Below are 22,548 nucleotides of genomic sequence, written 5' to 3'. Positions count from 1 at the left end.
CAGAGAGAGGCAGCAAGAAAGGGAACACAAGCAGGGGAAGAGGGAAAGGGAGAAGCAGGCTTCCCACTGAGCAGGGAGCCTAGGACCCTGAGATCACGACCTGAGCCAAAGGCAGACGCTTAACAACTGAGCCACCCAGGCACCCCTGGAATTTTTACATTTTTAACAAAAAAATCAAAATGATACATGAAAATGACTTGAAATTCCAATGTCAGTGTCCACAAAGTTTTACTGGAATACAGCCGTACTCATTCATTTACATCATGGCCTATGGCTGTTCCCACATTATAAAAGCAGACTTAAGTACTTGTAACAGAGACCTTATCACCTGCCAAACCTAAATGTTGGCTGTCGGGCCCTTTACAGAAAGAGTTTGCTCACCCCTAGTCCAGGATCACTTTGGCAGTCGAGGAGATGATGTTCTGATTCTCTTGGAATCCTAGAGGTTTGGGGTAGGCAGATGTGACTCAATTTCCCCTCAAGACAAGGCCAGCTAAGCCACAGCCTCCCTGAGGAGGGAAGTTGCAGGGAAGTAAGCTGACTGGCATTCACGCTCTCAGTCTGGGCGGCGAGTGGGGGCCAGTGATCACCTTCTTAGAGTTTTCAGATGCCTTTGTTCTAGGAGCTCAAGAAATTGAACACATGAATCCTCAGCCCAGGAAAGGCAAAGCAGGGATGCAATAAACCATGCAAATGGGGGAGGCGGATAGGAAGGAGCAAGGGAAGTTAGCTGGTGCCAGGACTCGGGTCTCTGTGTCATGGCAGTCTCACCATGAGTGGCGGAGAAGGAGGAGTATGCACCAAAGAGCTTAGGTGATGGGAAGGAGATCCGGTCAGAAGGACTGCACCGCCTGAGCTGGGCCGGACTTAATGTGACAAAGAGAGAGTGTCCTTGCGCTCAGAGAGAAACTGGTTTAGAGTGACAATGTTTTAGTCAACTGAGCTGGGAGGAGCCCAGAGGTGAGGCCAGATTAAAGACCAGAGGTGGCCCAACTCTCTCCAGTTACTTATTTTAAATTAGAATCATCTTACCTCTGAGAAATTTAGTCTATTTGTTGCTCCTGACGACAGGCCCACTGGGGACAGGTATCCCCAGGAGTTGACTAGCTCTTTGCTGAGTACCAGCCCTCCCTGGAGGAGGGGCTCCCTGGACACGGTGGTCAAGAGAGCCACAGCATTCCCACAAAGACTTGCAAGCAAAGGGAGAGCCAGACAGACAAACAACTAGCTAGAGTACACACATCTGACTGAGGGAGGACTGGTGAGAGCTGCCTTCTGTCCCGCCCTGTCAGTGCCTTCCTTATCCCTCAGAAAACCTTTCTTCCTCTACCTCTCTAGAAAGAACTGTGGTCTTAAGGTCAGTATTTCACATCTGGACCATGGCTGGGGCAGCCTTTCCAACAGTCTCCCCTGCCCAGGAGCCTTCTACTCAAATCCCCCACATTCTGGGCACGAAGCATTCCAAAAGCCTGTGTGCCAGCCGCCAAGTGGGCACTGAAGATACAGAGACAAGAAACATGATTCCAGTTCCTCAAGCTGTTGGGTGTAGCATGGGGGAGAGGGGTTTGAGGAGCATTTGGTAAACAGATCATCACTCATGGAACAATGGAAACTCTTAGAAGAGTCTGTAGCAGCAGGAAGGGCACCAAGGATGTGTCTGTCCTGATTTCCAGGGGAAGGCAAATCCATTTCCTAAATAAATCAATTTCTTCCTAAGAAAGTAGAGAACCCCAGACTCACAAGTCTTTTTTTTTTTTAATTTAAGTACAATCTACCCCCGCCCCCCAAGATGGGGCCCCAACTCAAAACCCCAAATCAAGAGTCTTATACTCTACGGACTGAGCCAGCCAGGTCCCCTCTATATACAAGTCTTAATAGAGTGCGCCATCTTCTGGCCTGAGTCCTGCCTACCACCCAGGCTGTTTGCATCTGACAGCCAGGCTCCCTTAGGATATCACGTATCTGTGACTGGAAAAGAGAATCATTCCTCTCCACCCCTTAGAGGTGCTGGTTGGAGGATTATAAAACAACTCTTCCACTTTAAAATGAGTAATGTTGGAGAAAGCAGAATTCTAAGGCTCCTATCAAGGGTAGAGGATTCTAATTAAATCCCACTTTTTTTTTTTTTTAAACGCAGTTAGGGTCAAGATCGGCACAAAAATGGGGATGAGAGTCTGATGCTGTTCTGTATGATAATGTGATGAAGCACTTCGAATGCAATTATGTTGCTTTTGGAGACATATTTCTCCACCCTAACCAGGATGTCGATGGTGTTATCAAAAACTAACGGATGTCTTTGATGGGTGTGTATGTGCACACACAAGCATGCAAGTGTGTCTCAAAGTTTATTTGCTGGACACCAGAAGTAAATCCTTATCACATCCCTCACTCTAGTGGGCGAGTCTAGAAGAAAGGGGACTTGGAATGCCAGTGCCCACCCAAAGTTATTGTGCTGATGCCCCTTGTGGTGCGGGGCTAGAGTGGGGAATTCAGATGTAAGGGTACAGACTGTTGGGGCTTACTGAGGCCCTTGGTTTTGGGGAGGGGATGAATGCTCCAGCATGATCAAGTCCTGTGGTAGTAGGTGGGATTTCTCTAGAAAGGAGAAGAGGTTTTATGTCCCAAGAATTCTCTTGGGGATGAGGTGGTGTCTTTAGGTCTGGATATCAAGGAAAAACTGGAAAAGAAGGGGCTGGCAGGCTTTGAAGGTACTTTGTTTGTTTTTGCTTGTTTTCTCTTTTAATGCTTTCCTCTTGAGCTGTAAGGAGAGTCTTAACAAAATTTCCCATTTTACAAAAATATTTTTCATTTCTATTATGATCACCTAAGTTCCTCAACCCTTCAGCAAGGTGCATTAACAGTCTCGTGATACAGGTGTGGAAAATGAGAAAATGGAAATCTCGCTGCTGTGACCTGTGTTCACAGGTCAACTAACAGCATCCTGCCGGCCCACTGAGGTCGGAGGTGTAGGAAATTCTGTTGAGCAGTAGCAAAGAAGGGGAGGTTTGTGGAATAGCTATGAGCAGAGGGGAGGAACTGTGAGCCAGGGGCTTGTGTTGAATGGACATTTCTTGTAAGGCAAAGCACCTCCTTCCCAATTTATACTAAAGATAAGTGACATCTGAAGCAGAGAAAGTTGATGCTTTGATTATAGATAAAATGCAATCTTTGTGTCAGAAATACCCTTGTTCCCCACCACAGTGGGAATGAGAGTCTGATGCTGTTCTGTATGATATGATATGACTATGGTCTAGGGAACTCAGTCCCGCTAGGCATACAGGGAATCCTGTGTACCTGACTACCGATTATAGCTTTCAAAAGAACCTACAGCTTTGTCTAATCAGATCCCTTTCTTTTTGAGGCTCAAATCCTCTGAGGACTCTCTGGGTACATGGTCATTGTGCCCCTGTCTCTTCAGACTAATAAGCTCCATTTTTTATTTTGGAAAAATTTTCAGGTCTGGAATACACAGTTTATTAGTCTTCGAAGGAATGCAGCCATAACCTGTATCTGATTCCTCAAGGGAGTATCCCAATTTGTTAAGTTCTGACAAAACATCCTTATTCCTCAATTCATTCTGCATAGAGCTGTCCAATCATTTTCTGTGCCGATCTTACCTTTCCATCTTCAACCCCCAGTATAAGTTGAAATTAAGCCCACAACAGTTCCTAAAATCTGCTAATGCCAGGAGCCTACCTGAAATTCCCAACTGTCAGCCTGAGAAACAAATTCTCCACACACACTTTAGGCACTTGCTGTGCTGACTCCCATCTGCTTCCTTGGAGTCATAAGGGACAGACTTCTGGTGGTACCTGTCATTTAACTCAATGTTCTTGTTTTTCAGACATAGCTGATTCTAAAACTCTCAAGCATTAAAATCCTTATTCTTTACGAGTGCAATTAGGATTAATTAGAAATACTCTGTTTGGGTGACTTCTAATTTATAAATATAACAGAATTTTAAATGTGTAAGCTTGGTTTCTGTGATAGCATCACTGGAGGCACAATTTTGCTCAGCATTCTTTGACCTATACTTGTACCAAGTTAGGAACTTTGGAGCCAGAATTTTGGAGTACCTTAAAGCTCAGGTTTTAAAAGCATATAAATCTGCCCGAAGCCTCCAGTTTGCCCAAAGCCTCACCACCCCCATATTCCTTCGCTCCCAACTCCCTTACCTAGTCTCTGAAAGCATTTGTGTTTGCCACTCTGTATTTTTCAATTCAACTCCCTCATTCTACAGTTGAGAGAAACAGACTGAAGGAGAGGAAAGAACTTGGCTGGGAAAGCCGCTCTGGAGAGTGGAACACAATTTCCTGTTCTCTCACGGCAGTATTCTTCCTTTTAGGCAAACTTTGTACTATGGCCAAAATCAACATTTGTTACCAAAAAGAAATGGAGAATTCTATGACCTCCCTAGCGTTTCAGAAAGGAGAGTTGTATGGAAACGGGAACATTTTCCTGTGTAGTGTGTCCACGTAGGTAGAAGTTTCACTCAAATTCAACCTGCAAACCGACCGCAAATAATGGAGAACGCGAAGACGGAGTGAGTCCACAGCAGGAACCTCTGTTCCTGGCTCGCGTTTCTACCCGAGGCCAAACAGAAACGGACCGGAGTGACGCGAAGCCGGCGGACAGAACTACCTACGTACACCGCGGTTGCTCTGGCCGGAAGAGAAGGGTGCAGCGCTTAGAAGGCTCCGGTCCTGGTTCTTGCTTCTCAGCTGTTGCTGCTTCTTGCTTTTCCGCTGTTGCTGCTGTGGACGTAGGAGTGGATACCCGAAAGCTTCCGCGCCTCTGGGGTGTGAGATGCCTGGCGGAGGCCGCTGCCCCGATTGCGGGTCCACGGAGCTCGTGGAAGACTCGCACTATTCGCAGAGCCAGCTGGTGTGTTCAGACTGTGGCTGCGTGGTCACCGAGGGGGTCCTTACTACCACCTTCAGCGACGAAGGCAACCTCCGAGGTATCTGTGCCGGCCTTTCCAGTGCCGCGGGTATAACCTGGGGTGGCGAGAGATTGACGTCGGAGTGCTCTGATTCCTCCGCGCCCTCGTCCCGTGTTTGCTAAACTACGGGAGAAAGTATCCGAGGAAGCTGCAGGAGGTCAGGGACTGCCCTTCATCTGTTTTTCCAGCACCTCGTACGGTATCTGGCATCTGTCTATCTGGAGAGAGAGAGAAGGTATAATAAAGGTTGACCAAATGAATCAGAGAAACAGAGTTCCACTCAATTTACCTAGTCTGGGTGTGATGGAAGGATTGTGGGTCAGTTCTTTACAGATACGGACAAATTATTACCTTCAAGTAGTCTTTAACACTAATTAGCAAAAATATCGTTTTTTTTTTTCTTTGCGTTCTGAGTTCCTGGCCACTGCAGCCCTCAAAATCAGCAGTCAGGAAGATTACCTGGATTGCATATGCAGGAGGGAGGGCAAAAAACTTGGAACACTCGAAGCCACTGTAGTGCATTCTTAACCTTCTCAGTCTCTGTATTTGATACTGCTGTGGGGATAAAAACCGGATAGACTTTTAGCGTGCAAAAATGGGTGCCTTCTGTGAGACAGGGAGCACAGCCTAAGGGTATGAATTCTCCCCGGTTTTGTGTGGTGCGAGGCCAGGGATCTGGTGAATAAAGGCTAAACAAGCTTTTTGTTGTCCATTATCTTACAGAAGTAACCTATTCCCGAAGCACAGGGGAAAATGAACAAGTTAGTCGCAGCCAACAACGAGGTGAGAATCGACCTTTTGTGATACGGTGGCCTTAAAATTCTCCTGATGGTCCAGCCTACCCTCTTGCTTTCCCTGTGTTCAGCATTACTGTGTAAGGTAGAGTAGGAGACATTGGTAATTAGAAATAAAGAATGGAGGTGGTTCTAAGAGCGTATACAGTTCTGATTCAGTATACAGTTTGGGATTGTCAGGGCTGTGTTAGAGGTCAAGCCATGCATTCCAGATCATACTTGGGCCTGGCTCTGAATCATGCCAGCCCCTGAAGAATGGTGGGTTGAAATGTGACTTTTTCCACGAATTTCTTTGTGTCTTTAGAATGACCTCACCAAGTGTCACCCTGGTCACTGTAGAAAGGTACATTATTTGTGCGTCTGGTGTCAGAGACAAGTTTAGCAAAAATTGCTAGGAGCTGCACAGTAGCACCTTCAACCTCTTTGAGTCCTGCTGTTGGCTTTCTTAGGTCTCCGCCGCGTGAGAGACCTCTGCCGAGTTCTGCAGTTGCCATCGACATTTGAGGACACGGCAGTTGCCTACTACCAGCAGGCCTACCGGCACCCTGGCATCCGCGCCGCCAGGCTGCAAAAGAAGGAGGTGCTGGTTGGGTGCTGTGTCTTAATCACCTGCCGGCAGCATAACTGGCCCCTCACCATGGGAACCATCTGCGCCCTGTTGTATGCAGATCTGGATGTGTTTTCTGGCACCTACATGCAGATAGTGAAGCTCCTGGGGCTGGATGTGCCGTCTCTGTGCTTGGCAGACCTGGTGAAGACTTACTGTAGCAGGTACCTACCCGCAGGGGAATCCTGGGATGGGATGGCTCCTTAGATCTGAATCCTTTGACCTTTGGCTGTCTCTTTTTCACCAAAGCTCCTCTAAAGGGATTCGAGAAGAAAACCTATTCTCCCTCCCCTGTGCCTCGTACTAATAAGGTTAAGACCATTTTACAGTTCTTTACTGCAGCCTAATGCTGTAGGTAAAGTAGGTGTCAGCCTTGGCCCGGGGCTGCTGAACTTTGCGCCTCTTGTGTTGTGCGTGACCTGCCTGACTGTATGCCAGAGCCCTGCCTTGGCTCATCTGTGAAGGATCATCTGTGAAGGCAGGTGAAAGGAAGTTAGTGATGGGGCAAGAGGCAGAAGCTGAGGCTTTTTTTTCCTAAGTAGCTGTGTTCTTTTCTTTTTTTCCGAAAAATAGGGGAAAAAGCAAAGGCTCTCAGTGACAAGTGGGGTTGGGTTTGCTGGGTTACTTCCTAGCTGGATGACTCTTGGCCCGTTTTTTCTAACTATAAGTGCACATAAAGGGGTATGGAGGAGATGAAAGAAGAACAATTGGAAAGCACTCAGAATACGGCTGACGGGGAAGCTGACAAACGTGAGCCTCCTTGTGGGTTCTCCTGCCCTTCACTGTACAAGCAGGACACTCCACCTGTCTTCTCTCTGCACCTGTAGAGAGTCGCTGCCCAGCGAGCTTGAGTATTCCAAGAGGAGAGGATAGCTTGTCCATCACGAGTGGACTGCTTTTCCTCCCTTTGGCAGAGCAGCCCCCTCCCCTATAGGCATGGCGATCAGACTCTTATTTTGGTTCTTTCAGCTTCAAACTGTTCCAAGCTTCCCCATCCGTGCCAGCCAAATACGTGGAAGACAAAGAGAAGATGCTCTCTCGAACACTGCAGTTGGTGGAGCTGGCGGATGAGACCTGGCTGGTGACCGGGCGCCATCCCTTGCCCGTCATCACTGCGGCTACCTTCCTGGCTTGGCAGTCGCTGCAGCCTTCAGAGCGTCTGAGGTGCTCCCTCGCCCGGTTTTGTAAATTGGCGAACGTGGACCTGCCCTGTCCTGCTTCCTCCCGCCTCCAGGAGCTGCTGGCTGTGCTGCTGCGGATGGCCGAGCAGCTGGCCTGGCTGCAGGTGCTGAGGCTCGACAAGCGGTCTGTGGTGAAGCACATCGGCGACCTCCTGCAGCACCGCCACACGTTGGTCCGCAAGGCCTTTCGAGATGGAACGGCGGAGCTGGACGGCGAGGGGAAGGAGCTGCAGGGACAGGGTCTGGGGCCAGGGCAGGGAAAAGCAGAGGCAGCGAGTAGTTCCTTAGATCTGCCCGAGGGCAAGCGGCCAGCCAGTCCTGCCCTTCTCCTCCCACCTTGCATGTTGAAGCCCCCAAAGCGGATCTGTCCCCCACCCCCTATCTCCACAGTCACCGGCGACGAGGACATTTCCGATAGTGAAATAGAGCAGTATTTGCGTACCCCTCAGGAAATGAGGGACTTTCAAAAAGCTCAGGCTGCCACCAGGGTTCCTAACCCTCCCTGATGTGCACCCGAGGAAGCGCTCCCACCACTCTGGCAGCAGCTTGACCACAGGCCTGTGCGACCCGGAGGAGTGAGTGTACATGAGTCCTGAGGTGGCTGGTTTTCTCTTTTTTCTCTTGTTTAAAGGAACTAAGGGACTCTGTAGTTAATTGGAACCTGGGTCCTGCAGTAGAAGTTGGGAGTGATGCAGGAACAACTGGGTTGGAGAGAATCCCATCCCTGAGAGGGATGGTCCCAAAGGGGAAGGCACACATTCATACTGTGAGGGATGGCTTTCCTCCTAGTCGGGTTGGAGGATGTCGGGCCTCCTCCTGATTTGGATCAGCTGCGCTGCTGCTGCAGGCCTGATGGGCCCTCCCCGAGGGTGTGGCAGGGTTGGCATTTGAAATGGTATCAGCCCTCAGAGGACGGGAACTGGGCCATGCTTGGCCCTGGGTCCATCTGCCGGCATGGGTGGGTTCTTGTGTACGGGGTCATAAAATCCTGTACCTCATAACAAAAGGACCATGGGTGGACTAAAGTTATATAGCTCAAAGGGCTTTGCAAATTTTAATATATTAAAACAAAAGGCATCTGCTAGAAAACATTCTATTGTATAAAACCCGAGCTTTTAAAAACAGGTTTTCTTTGGCACTTTTCATCCCCTCCCTCCCTTTTCCCCAGCGTATTGCAAAAAGCTCTCCAGTGCTAAGGCATTGGCACGGTACGTAAACAGCAGCCAGCATATGTGGAAGAATAATACGAAGCTTTTTTTTTTTTCGTGGTTTTTTTTTTTTTTTTTTTTTAGTCTAATATTGTCTGTGCAGCAAGCATAAATAACAGGATTCATCCCAAGGTGTGTGACTTTTCTCCCCTCCCTTTTGTCTTTTGCCTTGGTGATTAGACTGTGGGGATGTGGACACCAAGAGGGGACCTGGACCAGGTCTGGTTTTCCTGTTCCTCTTCACCAGGCTCAGCTTTCCCTCCATTTTTCATTGGGTCCTGTAGTAAGGCTGGTGATTGCTTTTTAGGTTGGGGGAAATATGGGTGCTGGTGTTTAAAAAAGTAGTGAAGGCACAGGCCCCACGTGAGCTTCAGAGATCCTACCTGCTGCCCTGGGGGATTCAGCTTGGGCTTCTGTGAGGCAGGAAGGCGGTTCAGGGTTTGGGAGGTTTCTCCCTAATATGGAGCTAGAGATCAGATTTTTGGAATGGTTCTTGCACATGGCCTCATGGAGGCAGGGAAATGCTCTTCCATAGTCCCTCCGTGTTGGCAGGCGGAGACTGAGGCTATGGGGCTTGCCATTGAGCAGTTAAGTGCTCCTTTAGCACCACCTGCGGCCTTGTGGTGCCTCTCTTCAGAGCACTGTTTACAGGGCTGGGTTTAGGCCAGGACTGCATGGGGCTTGAAATCTAAGTACTGCTCTCCAGTTGCCTCCCATCTCTCCTGGGTGTCTGGCGGAGTCAGCAGCTCAAGGCACAGGGCCTCGGCTTTGTCCTAAAGCACCACCTCTTAAGCCCTGCCCTGTGCTTTGTATACCACTCCTGTGTCCCCGATTGTGCACCCTTTCCCTAGAACGCCATCTCCAGGGCTGCCTTTCACACTGTTCCACCTTCTCTTGCATAGTTTATCTTAAAAGTAGCACCTATACGCACGGCCGCCTGGCTCATCTGCAAGACTGGCCCCCTCCTTGCCCTGGTAGCTGGGTGGGGGAGAGGCCCTAGGACCTAGGCACAGATGGCTGACTGTAGAGGGCAGTGAGGAGAGAACATGGTTCTCTAGCTCCCGTCTGTGTTTTCCTGATATGGACGGCCACCAGCGAGGCAGGGTGGATGAGATGTGGGGAGTACCGAAGGAGCCCACCTGGGAGCTGTGCCTGTGCCCACCTCCCAGGCCAACAGGACCTTCCCCCACTACCCTGAACGGCACAGTCTACTGCCCAAACTAGCCTGGGCTGGGAAGATGTGTATCCTGCTGGCGGTCCTGGGATCGTCGCTAGCCCAGAGGTACGGCCCTCTTGGCAGTGGCAGGCCTTTGGCCTGTCCTTTTCCCCAGCCTCCGGGACTAAAGCCAGTGTGGCCCGTGGAAGCCCTGGGCACCTCTCCCTCAAATCTGCTGACGTACCGCTGGACGTCTTTGAGGGTCCCCGAGAAGCCGGCATGTTCGGCAGCGTCGCCCACCCCCGCCCTAGACGGTGGTCTCGCTCTTCCAGAGACCTGTCTTCATGCAGGCGCTGACCGCTGCGTCCGCGCCCGCCCCGCCCAGGTCGTCGTACTTGGCCCCCTTGGGCGTGCCGTTGAGGCTGGCGGCGTTGAGCGGGTACGAGCGCCGCTTGCCCTCCCGCTCCGCGCCGGCCCCGCCGCCCTTGAGGTTGTCGCGACTGGCGCTGCGGCGCTGGCCCGGGCGGCCGGCCTCGGGAAGCGGCGCTGCGCTCGTGTCGCTGCCCTCCGACGGCGTGAGCATGGGCTCGCCCTCGAGCTGGAGGCCCGGGCTGTTGCGGCTGCTGCCCGGGTAGCTGTCAGACGGGCTGTTGTGGCCGCTCTCGCTGGACAGCAGCTCAGGCGCCCCGGCCGCCGCGCCCCCGCGCAGCACCTTGAGCCGGTTCTTGGCGCCGGCCTCCCCCGCGCGGTGCCCCTTGGCCCGACTCTTGTGCGCTCGGCGCCCATGATGCAAGTTGTTGGGGTGGCGGGGAGCGAGGCTGCCCCGGGAGCCCATGGGCTCCGGCTCCCCTTCCCCGCGGGCCACCACCCCCACCTCGCACACCTGACTCTGGGCTAGCTGCAGGTTGGTGAGCTTGCAGGGGCCCAGGGACGGCGCGTGGCCGCTGCTGCCACTCGGGGAGGACTTGAGGGAGGCGGGGCCCTCTCCGAATACGGGGGAACCGTCCTCTGGGGCGGCGGGCACGGACCGGGGTGAGGCGCGGGAGGCCGAGGCCTGGGGGCAGCAGGCACGCCAGGAGGCCCTAACGTCCCGGCGCCGGGCACAATGGTGGGTGAAAACGAAGAGTCCCAGGGCTGAGGCCGCCGCCCCGTACAGGCAGCTGCACACCACCCGGGGCAGCCAGCGCTGGGACACGGCCAGAGCCCCACAGGCCCACATGGCCAGGTACAGGAAATGAGTGGTCACCAGCGCCCCCAGTTGGACGCCCGGAGAATAGAGGCCGTCACCATCCTCCGGGGGCCCGGGTGTCACCACCCCAGCGCTTCCAGTAGCCAGAAGGGAACCTGAGTCATTCAGAAGGGGGCCACTGCTCCTAAGCCTGGTGGAACCCCTCAGTTCCTCCCCTGTCTCCAGGGACACCCTGCTGGTGCCCCCCTTTGGGCTCTGTGCCAGAGGACCCCTTAAGCGCAGCCCGGCACACAGGAAATAGATCCAGGTGATCAGCAGAATCAAAGCCACCGGGATGTAGAAGGCTCCTAGGCTTGGACGCCACACCAGCCAGCAGCTGAGGGGAGACACAGGCAGTGGGTGAGGAGAGGCATGTCTGAGGTGGCTGGGTGGCTGGGGAGACAGGACGTGGTGAGTGGCAAGGCAGAGACTGGCTTAGGCAACATGCATGGGTTTGGGTTGGGTCACTGGCTGCGTGGGCCTGCGGGTGCCCCTGCCAGCGGAGTAGAGGGCATCTGGTGTTGGGGCGGGTGGGTTTGGGGCAGGCAGGCCGTGGCGCTCACTAGGGGCTGTGGTCCCGGTAGTTGTGGATGTTGACCGCAGCTGTGATGCCACAGATAATGAGTGGGATGCCTCCGGCGATCAGATAGAACCTGGAGAGGAATGGGGTTTGGGGGTCAGAGATGGTGGGGAACCAAGGGAGTTGGAAACAGATGCTCAGAAACCTTGACTTGGGGTCTCTGTCCCCTCCTCTTTCCCCTTTAAATTCTCTCAGAATTTGTTGCAGGCTCTGTTAGGTTCCCAGGGGACTTGACCAGGACTGTTGCAAGGGACAGAGGCCAGAGTTGCTCTCTCACCTGAAACAGTACAGAAGTCAGGGTGCCACTGTGGTTCGCTGGATCCCTCCCCAGGGCCCAGGGCCCCGGCCTTGTTGTCATCCCTGAAAAGCTCTAAGGACACACCCACTCCCGAGGCCTTGGGCAACGTGTCCCCACCCAAGGCTTTGCCTCTTTTCTCTTTGGAGAGTGCTCACCCAGGACCTTGGACCCGCCCTGCCTCCAGCCTGGGAAAACAGATGGTGCTGTCCTTCCCCTGGCCTGGCCTCGGAGCCCTTCACCCTTGCAAAGCTGACCCCTGGAGGCAAGTACCGGAGCATGGGGCGGGGCGCGGGTGGAGCCAAGTCCCCTTCTTGTGGAGGGGGTGCTCTCCAGGTGAGCTCCTTGTGGAGGACACGGGCCTTCACGCCCATCCAGAGCAGTGTGGACAATGAAGAGTAGTGCAGCGTGATGCCCACCTGCAGGGTCAAGCCACAGAGGCTGGGGGACCAGGCTGCTACTGCTCAAGCCGCCCCAGAGCCCCAGTCCCCAGGATTATTCTCCCACTCCTCCCACAGTCCCACCCCCAGCTCTACCCTGATCCTCCAAAGGTTCTGCCCCTGCTGTCACCCTCTCTCCTCCCACCCCATGCTCCTCTTCCACTGGGGAGACTTTTCACAGCCCTGCTGTTGGTGTCTGCCCTGTTCCTGACCTCTCCTCCACTGCTGATCCCCACCCTCCACTTTGAAGACCCATCTCCTAGTTTCCCTACTTCTTACCACCCCTCTGCCCATGGTTCCCACCCCCAGCAAGGCTGCACACAACAGTGGAGCTGGGACCTATCAGCATGAGACCTCATTTTTTCCCCTGCACCTCCCAACTCTGTGCCATCACTCATCTTGGAGCGCTCCCCACCCCCACCCTAGCCCCTTCTGCTTACTGCCTGGCAGACCATGTGGTAGTTGGTGAGTGTGATGCCTCCTGCAAAGACGGCGGAGGTCATGGCCATGTGGAAGCACAGGTTCAGCAGCATGTGCCAGCCCTTCCGGGACACATGGATGGAGCTGCCCCAGAAACAGTCTTTAATTAACGGGCCACCCACCCAAGGTCAGGCCCATGCGGTCTCAAGGCCATTGGGAGAGCAAAGGGGGAAAGCAGGTATCTGTGTGCATGCACGTTTGTGAATGTGATCAAGGCCCGAGGGCAGGGAGGGCTTAACCCTTCGAAAGAGCCTGCAAACATCATGGAGACCCACTTGGGGAAGGGACGCTGGCCAGTACTCAGACCCACAACCTCCCCTCCGCATCTTCCCTTCCTTCAGGAGCTCCCACCTGTGGTTGAGGATGTAGGTGATGATGGTGGAAAAGAGGCAGAGCAGAAGCAGTGCCGTGCAGGGGTACACGATGGGATGCAGCCCTGCCCCAGAGCCCCCCACTGCCCTGGGGAAGGCACTCAGCTCCTGGAAAGAGCAGGAAAGAGTAAGTATTAGGAAGCAAGGGGAAGGGGCCACCTCGTGGAGTCCTGGCCAGTCCCCCAGACCATTTTTCTTCAAGCTCAGTCAGCTTTGACCCCTCTTCCATCCAGGTGGGCAAACACTAAGTGCTGAGACAGCACTCTTGGAAAGTCAGTCCCAGGTAGTGTTAGTCATCTACCGCCAGCCAGTTCTGCCCTCGTCTCTTGCCCCTCTGCTCTCAGCCTAAAAACCAGAGATGATGAAAGAGGGGGAGGTTTCTGTCTATAATCCAGGTGCATGCCTGCTCAGGATCTGGGAGAGTGGGGTACGAAATGTGGTGAGGGAGAGGGACCTGGAGAGGAGTGAGCGAGGAGGGTGACCAGAAAAATGTTCCCAGATTTTTTTTTCCCCCTTTAACAATCTGGGTCTCAGAGAGTACAGATGTGAAGACCAGGCTGGGGAGTTCCAGATCCATCTCTCAGGATGAATGGAGGCAGGACCTGTCTCCTGAAAGATGAAAAGGTGTGGGGAAGGACCAGAGGGACATTTCCCCATGAATTCTACAGTCATGAGGCTGTTCTGCTTTCTATAGTTCTTTGGGGCCCCAGGTGATCAGAATACCCCCATCCTCCCCCTACAATTCCCCAGTCCCGGTCCTCTCGAGCTCCCGCCCCCCATCCCACTCACCATGAGCACAGCCACATTGCCCAAGTGCTGGCAGTGCAGGGAGCTGACATTGGGCTGGCTGGAGCGGAGCTGGCAGCCCTCGGAGCTCCAACCTCCGGGGCCCCCAGGCCCATCCTGGCTCCACCAAGCTGCCACAGGCTCAGCCCCCTCAGCCCAATGCCGAAGCGAAATGGCCACTGGCTCAGTCAGGTTGCCCACACCGCAGCCACCTGCAGGGGAGAGGAAGTCCACCCAGGTAGAACGAGGCCGTGAGGAGGTGAGGCGGCTCGTCCTACGGCAACAGCAAGACAGCAACGGCAGAGCTGCACGAAACCCGTGGGTGGGGCAGGGTGTGGGCTGGGCTTGGGATGTACCATGGAGACCCAGGAATGAATCAAAAAGCACTGGGAGGTGACCCATTCTAAATGTCAAATGAGCCGTAGCTGGGGACAGGGAGAGGAAGGTAGAAGGTAATACTGAGGGAGAGGGAGAGAAAGGTGAAGAGAGAACCCTTTTGGAATTTGACAAATCTGGGATATAAATTCCAATGTCTTCCAGAGTCCTTCTCTAGCAATCCCTTCCTTGAGAGGATGTCTCTGTCCCTTATCCTCCTGGGAAATGATCAGGAGCCACTGTCCTCGTCCACCTCCCTCAGGGCCTTAGGGGACGCTGTGGGTGAGGGAAGGGCAGGTGGCAGGGGCCCCAGGCAGACACTTGGGAGCACTCCATGCAGCACAGGGGAGTTCAGTCCCTTACTGGTTCCTGCAAAGATGACAGGGGTGGCCACACCACGCCTCTTGCCAGGCCCAGCAGCTCCAGGGCGGGAGGTGTTGCCGTGGCTGCGGAAGAGGCGGCCATTTCGGAAGACCAGCAGTTGCAGGGTGCAGTCTGGGGGGACAGGGGGAGCCAGGGCAGCCGGAAGGGACGAGAACAGACTGGGCGGCAGCTGGATGGAGGCCAGGGCCACGCTGTTCTGGGGGGACATCGGAGTTCCTCAGAGACATCTGGGAACCCCTAGGACTCTGAGGCCTTCCAGTACTCTCCTCCCCGCTCCCCTGAACCCCTTTTCTGGATCTGCTTCCACTCATCCCACCCACCCCCACCAGGCACCTGCATCAAAGCACGACCACCCCCTTGGCCGTTCCCCAGTGCCCACCTTGATGTGGAAAGACGACAGAGAAATGCTGGGTCTCCCTGTGGTACAGCGGAAGCGGAGCTGCTGATCAGCCAGGGGCTCAGGCTCCGGTGAGGGATTCTGGCTGGGGCCCCCGGGCCGCATGCCCGGCACCCCTGCCTCCCTTCTCTGGAAGGCTGTGCAGGTCAGCCCCACGTAGCCGTGTGGCTTGATGAGATAGGCCTCCAGTGCCACATTCCTTGAGTTCTAGGGACAGGGAGCTTGTCAGCCCCCTCCCCATCTGAGATACAGCAGCTCTCTCTGGGCCTCCTGCCTGCCACTGCCCAGTCCCTCTCTGCAGATTCACTCAGGCTGGGCACCCCCTACACCTTAGTCCTGACTGGCTTCTCAAGGCCTGGCAGTGTGACATGTGCTGTGGGGTCTCCCCAGCCTCTGGCCATGGCACCCTCCTGAGACCCTTCCTTCCCTCGCACCCTACCTTGTACCTTGCTCGCCCCTTAGCAGGTACTAGTTCTGCCACCCCGGCCAAGCTGTAGAGCAGGGTCCCGTCCAACCTTACACCGTCTAGGGTACCCAGCGCGGGATCTTACATGGCCAAGATGACCTGCGGTGGTTGTTGATCCGTTCACAACCCAGCACAGGCAATGTCACCCTCTTCTTAGGGAGCAGGAGTCCCTGTGACTCTTCATTGCATCACAGGGCTGTGGCCCTGCTTCCAAGCCTCCTCTTACTCATGCCTTGGGCTCCTTTTCCCCTTCCTCCCCTTTATTTCCGTTGGGCTAGCGTTACAGCTCCAGTTCCCCACCACAAAGTCTTGCATGACTCCTCCCTGTCATCGGCCCCCTCCCTCCCCTCTGCACTGCTGTGGGCAACTCTGAATCAAATTCCACACACCGGTCCGGCTCGGAATTCTTGCCAGCTGGGCCCATGGCAGGTGCATACTTGGAGGCCTTGCTGCCCGAAGACAGGAGCGTTTCCCTCCTGGCAGGCAAGGGCTGGGCCCGATTGCCTCTAAGTTCCCTCCCAGGGCTAGGCTCCCCAAAGAGCTCCCTCCCAGCTGACCAACGTTACCACGGAGATGTGCTGGGCGTGGGGGCTGAGGGCAGCCCCCCCAATGCGCTCCAGGGCGCCCACGATGCCACTGCAGGCCTTGTCCTCGCGCTGGGCCAGCCACAGCAGGTGCTCGTCCACCAGCATCAGATTGCTGGCCATGTCCACCATCACCTCCACCAGCTGGCAGGGGGCAGAAAGTCACTGAGGGCAGGAGCGGGGTTTGGGGCCTGGAGGCTGGGGCACAAGAGGCTTGAGCAAATGGGGACTGGTTTCCAGGGACCCCAGAAGCCAGGTTGAATCTCACCTCTTTGATCTGGTCGACGTAACCCAGAAATTTCTGGATCATCTGAGCCACATAAACAACATCCATCATGTCAGAGAAGCTGGCTGCCTCGGCTGTGTACACTCGCAGCTGGTGAGCCAGGGTCAGCGCATTGGAGGCATTGATGGGCATCTGGGAAGATTGAAGGAAGAAAGGAGATGGTCCAGTTCTGCTCCTTCTCCCCCAGAATTGCCCCTAGAGGGCCCCCTTGTCTGTGCTGATGCTCAGGGCCCCAGCGCCTGGGGAGAGGGATCCGGCCCACCAGCTGGATCTAATCAAGACAGGAGGCACATGTAAGGAATGGACTCATCAGGACTCAGGGCCGCCCACTTCTAACACCATCGGGCTAAGGATAATGGGACAGCCTCACGCTGTCCTTGTTTTCCCCCTTCAGGCCGCCCTGGCTGTGTTTGAGAATAAAGATGCTTGGGGTAACCCTGGAGGGATCTGAATGCCCTCAAAGGAGAAAAGCTAGCTGAGAGCCCCTCACTGTTCATGCCCACAGCAAGGAGGAGCAGCAGAGCCACAGCCATGAGGGGGCTCCCCTTCCCAGCCCCCAGAACCAGAGCTGACGGGTGTCCCCTGCCCCTCTCCTCTCCTGGCCTCACCAGCACGAAGGTGTAGAGCACCCGGGTGATGTCGTTGGTGTACAGACAATGGGAGTAGTCCCCTGGCTCCCAGCGGCCAGCTCGGTCACACCGGCGGGAGGCTCGGGTGCCTGGGGCACCCCCGCTCAGGGGCACTGAGGTGAAGGGGTACTGTAGGCAGGACTGGTAGGCTGTGATGCCAGCCAGAGTTCGAGGCCACCTGGGGGCAGACGTGGGAGGTTGCTGATCCCCTAGGCTCCTCAGAGCAAGGCTCCCTCCTCTGCCCTTAGACCTGGGATGATGAACCCCTTTAGGACCTAGGGGGTGGATTCAGAGAGAGAGTTTGGACTGGTCTTGGAGGGGCTCCTGAGCTCCACCTCTCTCTGAGTCCACGTTTGTTCAGACATGGAGCCCTGACTCCAAGCTTCTTACCCTTTCTGGGCCTGAGTGTTCTCAGCTGTCCATGGGGAGGATAGTACCTGCCCTTCCTCATGGAGACGCCCAGGGGTATATTAAAATCTGATGTTCCTTGTGGGCGAATTTCATAAACTATTAATGCAAGGAAACAAGACAAAGAAACAAACAAAACCCACCCAAACTTTTTGTTCTGCACAGCACATGTCAGATGGGGGTTTATACAAAAAGATAAGGTCTTTGTGAAAACAACAGCGGGACAGTGGAGCTGGGGACTTAGAGAGGATGGGGAGCCCCGCCCCCGCCCCGTGTTCTCTGACAACGCGCGGGGGGGGGGGGGGGGCGGCAGAAGGCACCGCACCTGAAGTCCCCGCGGTTGTTGGCGACTCGCTCAGCAGGGCAGTAGGAGGCGGAGGTCTCCAGCACCACAATCTCCACCTTCTTGCTGGCGTTGCCCTGCGCCGTGAACACGGAGCACTCCCACTCCCCTGACGCCCACACGCCGATGTGAGACAGGGTCAGCTCGCTGCGGGCGGGCGGGTGGTGGGCTGGCTGCGAGGCACTCTCGGTGGCCGCTCCACCCTCCCTAAGCGCCCCGACCCTGTGCCCCCCCCCTCCCCCCGCCCCGGGCCCCTGACTGAGGGCCTGCGGGGCAGGGGCTTCAGGGTTCTGTCCTCTTTAACCGAGAGGGATGCGAGCACACACTCCCTCAATTCCTACTGGCCTTATGGTACGGTCTTCCTGAGCTTCCATTTCCCCACCTTTATCACGGAGCTACTAAGACCTCCCTTGCAAGTCTATCGGAGAGACTCGGTCCCACAGTGGAGCTGAGAATCACTGCATACATTGTGGAAGCGCCAGAGAAACCTCAGGTATCATCCTTGTTTTTTTCCTATCAGGCGCTGAGTCCCTATCCCCTAGCCAGACCATTTATGACTCAGCCCAGGGTTTCTAGAAACACACCTGCGCACTCTCCCAGGTACATGAGCATGCTCTCCAGCCCCTGTCGGAGCACGGCTCCTTTGGGGAGCGGGCGATGGGCACGGTGGCCTCCCCCACCCCCGCCTGGGGCTGGAAAGGGGCAGGAGGGCTGGTACCTGGTGATGAAGGTGCAGTCGTGGATGAGGCTCTCTGCCAGGAGGATGCCTGCCTGCTCGTCGCCTTCCAGGGGGGCCCGGTTGTGGTACCAGCGGATGCGAGTGTCATTCCCCAGGTAGCTGGCGGAGCACTGGAAGGGCAGCCGGTCACCCTGGAACACGACTTGGCGCAGGGATGGGATGAGGTGGTGCGTATGCAGCTCCAGGGCCCCTTCTGTGGGAGGAGACATGGTCGTGGGGGGGGCATCAGGCACCAGGGTGGGACAAGCCAGCCTGGGCAGGGCCAAGCCCCGTCTGACGAGAGCTCCCCTTGAGCTGGGGAAGAAAGAGTGCAGGAGAAAGCCTCTGGAAGTGAGAGCACAAGAGAGGAACAGGTGGGCTTTGGAAGAGCAGATCAAAGTGCTCCTTTCCAGGGCACACTTGTCACCCCAACAGGGGGACCAGATGAAAATATAAACAAAGCAGCTGCTCCCAAATAAAGTCTAGGAGCACTGATGGCTGGAGAAGGAGCCCCGAGGGATCTGAGGGAGAGGAGGCATGCCCTGGAGAAGGTGCCCACCACCCCATAACACTTAAGGCAGAGGGAGACTGGAACCAGCAGGGGCCCTTCTGCAGCGCTTCTGCACCAAGGGGCAGGTGTGCAGGGGGAGGCTAGGCTCACCGCAGCGCAGCTGGGCCTCCTGGAGGCCCCCCAGGGCCTGGGCGTGTAGGGCACTGGGGTAGGCACAGAGGGTGCGCTCGGAGAGCTGCAGGGAGCGATTCCGGGCCCAGGACAGCAGCCAGCGGAGGCGACAGTCACATGTCAGGTACTCCGTGCCAAGATCGCTGCAGAACGGGGAGAGGAGCCACAGAGTAAAACAAGGGAGTGTGGATTCTGGGGGGTTGGGGGGATGGAGCCCTGGGAGAGACTGAGGCTGGAAGGGGCACATTCGGGGTATGTGTGCACCACCAGCCTAGCCATAGTGGGAAGGCAAATATGGCGGTGTCAGCCATCGCCTGTCCCACCTACTCATAAGGTTGGGCGCCGTGGTCATGATGCTTATGTGTGTCCTTCCTGGACAGAGAAAGGATGTGGGGCTCTGAGTCTTTGGTCTGGGAACAGATACTCACACCACCTTAAGGGCTGGCAGCTCATCAAAGACCCCAGGTTGCACACTGGAGAAGATGTTTCCAGATATGTTTCTGTAAGGGATAGGGGACAGGGAGCCAGGATCTTAGGGTCTTCCTGGGCCAGAGGAGGGAGTAGTGAAGGGAATGCGGGGGGCTTATGAGGGTCTGGTGCTGCCTCCTTCCTCCCAACCCCTCCTTTGGGGTGAGCCGTCCCTCCCCCTCCTCCCTGCTAATGGCCCCTCACTCACAGACGGAGAAGCCTGGGGAGGCCTTGGAAGGTCTCAGACGTGAGACAGCCAATCCGGTTGTTGGAGAGATCTCTAGGAGGACACACACAACGTCAGCAAGCTGGCTACACAGGAGCACACGGACCCACTTGTGCGGGACACACGTGTGTGGCCAGGGCTTATGTGGGGAGCAGGAAGAACAAGGAGATGGGCTTCAAGTATCTCCCCCTTCTGCCCTCCCCCATACACTGTGTGGGGAGAGAGGTGCTGTGAGTGGGGAGACAAGAAGGAACAGTTGATCATGGGATCCAGGGGACCATCTCCAAGGATGTGGAGGGCTGGGAGGGCTTGGGGAGCCAGACATGCCACTCACAAACGCTTCAGCTCCCCCAGGCCCAGGAAGGCACCAGGCTGCACCGTGCTGATGACGTTGTTCCTCAGGTCCCTGTGGGAGGCAAGTGGGGGCCCTCACAGCTCTCCCGCTCTGGGGCCCTCACGCTCCGCTGGGGCGGGGAAGCCTCATTTTTATCAGCAGTGTCGGCAACTGGATTTTCTTCTAAATCTCCTCAGCCCTTGTGAGGAGGTTGGATGAAGGACCTGACCTCTCACATAGGTCTACTTGCTGTACCCCTCCCCCCACTACCATCAAGGGGTGCTGGTCAAAAAGATGTCAGGAAGAATAGAGAAGCCAAGAGATGGGATGGGGACCCCTGGGATGAGGAAGCAGAACATGGTGGAAAGATTGGAGCCAGCACTGAACTAGGAGCCGGGAGGCCTTGGCCATGTTGCTCCAATCTGAGCTGCCAAGGATCTCACAGGGGCTGCTATGAGAGCCATTTGAAAATGGGTGCTAGGGGCGCCTGGGTGGCTCAGTGGGTTAAAGCCTCGCCTTCGGCTCAGGACATGACCCCAGGGTCCTGGGATCAAGCCCAGCATTGGGCTCTCTGCTCAGCGGGAGCCTGCCTCCTTTCTACTCTCTGTCTGCCTCTCTGCTTACTTGTGATCTCTGTCTGTCAAATAAATAAATAAAATCGTTAAAAAAAAGAAAATGGGTGCTAAAGTCTTTTTTTTTTTTTTTAAGTCTTTTGTAAATTACTATACAAAGGTAAGACCTTCTGGAGTCCGGCATTGGGGGTTGGTATTTCCACGTGTTGATCTCTCCATCCAACGGGTGTGGAGACACAGCATGAAGCCGATGACCGCCTGGAGGCCCACCCGGGTCTCTGATTCCAGGGCAGAACTATAAATCCCCCCCACCCCCACGGTGGCCACTCATTCTTCAGATGAGGAAGGCAAGGCTGGGGACGGGTAGTAAAGCCTTGTTCACCTGCCTTCCCCCCAGGTCTCCCAGGAGCCCACAGTGCTGAAGGCAGGTGGCAAGGGAAACGAAGTCTCTAGGATGAACTCCAGTAGGTCCAGACAGAAGAAGGTGGTGCCCCTCCAAGTCTCCATGGGGCCAAGCGCCCCCATCCACACACCCAGGAATGAGGTTAGGAGAGGCATCAGGCCAGCTTCTGTCCCAGCATTCCGGTGCTCAAAGCAACCACATGACCAGATAGCAGCCCTCCTCTCTTTCATCCTCCTCCCCTGCAGTGGCGGTAGGTCGCAGTGGGGATTGGGGGTGGGGCAGAGCTGAAGGGGTGTCTACCTGGCCCCAACTCAAAACCAGGCTGGCAGCTCTCTGGGCCACAGGTGAGTGTTGGCCCACTGGCTCCCCTCCCATCCTCTGCCTTCTGAGCACAGCCACTGGCAACTCACTCACCCACTACTCAAGGTCCACCTGAGTCTCTCCTGAGCCCAACCAGCACAACTGCAGCCCCACAGGGCAATGCAGCAGGAAGCCTCACTGCTCAGCCAGCCCGCCTCACCTCCTGGGACCCTGGGATGTTGGCTGCAGCCTCCTGGCTTGGCTCTGCTCTCCACCCAGGGGCTTAGGAGGCAGAGCACAGGGGTTGGGGGGTTCCTGAGTAACCAACTTGTTGCAAAGAGCCTGTACAGGAAAGAGGAGATTGACAGGTATCTGTGGTCAACCTTTTTTCCAAGGCCCTGCGACCCTCCAGCCCAGGCTGGCGCCCTGGGCACTTGGCCTTGCCTGCTAAAGTCTCAGGGATATCTTCTGGGTCCTGGGCAGGAGGGGGTTAAGTAGCCACTCCCAGCTCTGGGAGAGGAAATGGGTGTCGAGGATGGGGAGGTGCCATCCCACCAGGGGGCCTGTTTTCGAATAGCCAGTCTCAGCTGGGGACAAAAACACCCTGAGAGAGAGAAATGAAACACCCTCATACCAAGGAGTTGGTCTCCATAACCCTGAGTCCCTTGAAAAGAAGCCACCAGAAGGGGCCAGCTCCCTAGAGAAGGGATGGCTTCCATACCCACGCTCGCTGGTGGTACACCACCAGCAGAGAACGTGCAAAAACGAAGAACCTCGATGCTCATGCAGCATGGAGACTGGAGATGGACGGGGTTGGGGGTGGGGAGCGCCCCGCCTGCTCTGGGTTGCCCCTCCTGCCAGCAGCCCCCTTTTGGTTCCCCACTCTCACAGCACCCTCCTCTGGT

The 22,548-nt window shown here is 55.5% G+C and overlaps 2 protein-coding genes across 4 annotated transcripts in view; one reads left to right on the top strand and one right to left on the bottom strand.

Moving 5' to 3' along the window:
- The first annotated feature begins 4,391 nt into the window (after positions 1 to 4,391).
- Positions 4,392 to 8,646, top strand: BRF2 (BRF2 RNA polymerase III transcription initiation factor subunit). The gene is made up of 4 exons (XM_047717075.1): positions 4,392 to 4,960; positions 5,666 to 5,725; positions 6,186 to 6,507; positions 7,313 to 8,646. Exons 1-4 carry the CDS (start codon positions 4,807 to 4,809, stop codon positions 8,028 to 8,030), a joined length of 1,254 nt encoding a protein of 417 aa, XP_047573031.1. The 5' UTR covers positions 4,392 to 4,806; the 3' UTR covers positions 8,031 to 8,646.
- Positions 8,647 to 8,815: 169 nt separating this feature from the next.
- The window catches only part of ADGRA2 (adhesion G protein-coupled receptor A2), a 34,569-nt gene continuing 20,836 nt past the window's right edge, over positions 8,816 to 22,548 (bottom strand). Inside the window, exons 3-19 of one of the 3 annotated variants that reach the window (XM_047717072.1) lie at positions 20,369 to 20,440; positions 20,017 to 20,088; positions 19,769 to 19,840; positions 19,320 to 19,483; positions 18,659 to 18,872; positions 17,923 to 18,087; positions 17,169 to 17,367; positions 16,543 to 16,692; positions 16,257 to 16,418; positions 15,207 to 15,431; positions 14,807 to 15,023; positions 14,072 to 14,280; positions 13,263 to 13,390; positions 12,872 to 12,995; positions 12,265 to 12,410; positions 11,680 to 11,769; positions 8,816 to 11,453 (exon numbers count right to left, since the gene is read on the bottom strand). In XM_047717072.1, the coding sequence (XP_047573028.1) occupies positions 10,196 to 11,453; positions 11,680 to 11,769; positions 12,265 to 12,410; positions 12,872 to 12,995; positions 13,263 to 13,390; positions 14,072 to 14,280; positions 14,807 to 15,023; positions 15,207 to 15,431; positions 16,257 to 16,418; positions 16,543 to 16,692; positions 17,169 to 17,367; positions 17,923 to 18,087; positions 18,659 to 18,872; positions 19,320 to 19,483; positions 19,769 to 19,840; positions 20,017 to 20,088; positions 20,369 to 20,440 (3,667 nt within the window). In that variant the 3' untranslated portion in view covers positions 8,816 to 10,195. The remainder of the gene's footprint in view (positions 11,454 to 11,679; positions 11,770 to 12,264; positions 12,411 to 12,871; positions 12,996 to 13,262; positions 13,391 to 14,071; positions 14,281 to 14,806; positions 15,024 to 15,206; positions 15,432 to 16,256; positions 16,419 to 16,542; positions 16,693 to 17,168; positions 17,368 to 17,922; positions 18,088 to 18,658; positions 18,873 to 19,319; positions 19,484 to 19,768; positions 19,841 to 20,016; positions 20,089 to 20,368; positions 20,441 to 22,548) is intronic. The other 2 variants (XM_047717073.1, XM_047717074.1) reach the window with 2 other exon arrangements.

Source organism: Lutra lutra, chromosome 2 (assembly GCF_902655055.1).
Source record: "Lutra lutra chromosome 2, mLutLut1.2, whole genome shotgun sequence".
Classification (NCBI taxonomy): domain Eukaryota; kingdom Metazoa; phylum Chordata; class Mammalia; order Carnivora; family Mustelidae; genus Lutra; species Lutra lutra.
Note: the sequence above shows the minus strand (reverse complement) of the source record. Positions and strands in the feature narration are given on the sequence as shown.

Bases quoted from the DNA above. Each gene is read 5' to 3' on its own strand.
- BRF2 (XM_047717075.1), top strand. From the start codon at position 4,807: ATGCCTGGCGGAGGCCGCTGCCCCGATTGCGGGTCCACGGAGCTCGTG. The intron at 4,961-5,665 runs GTATCTGTGCCG...ATTATCTTACAG, and splicing joins CGACGAAGGCAACCTCCGAG to AAGTAACCTATTCCCGAAGC. The intron at 5,726-6,185 runs GTGAGAATCGAC...TGGCTTTCTTAG, and splicing joins TAGTCGCAGCCAACAACGAG to GTCTCCGCCGCGTGAGAGAC.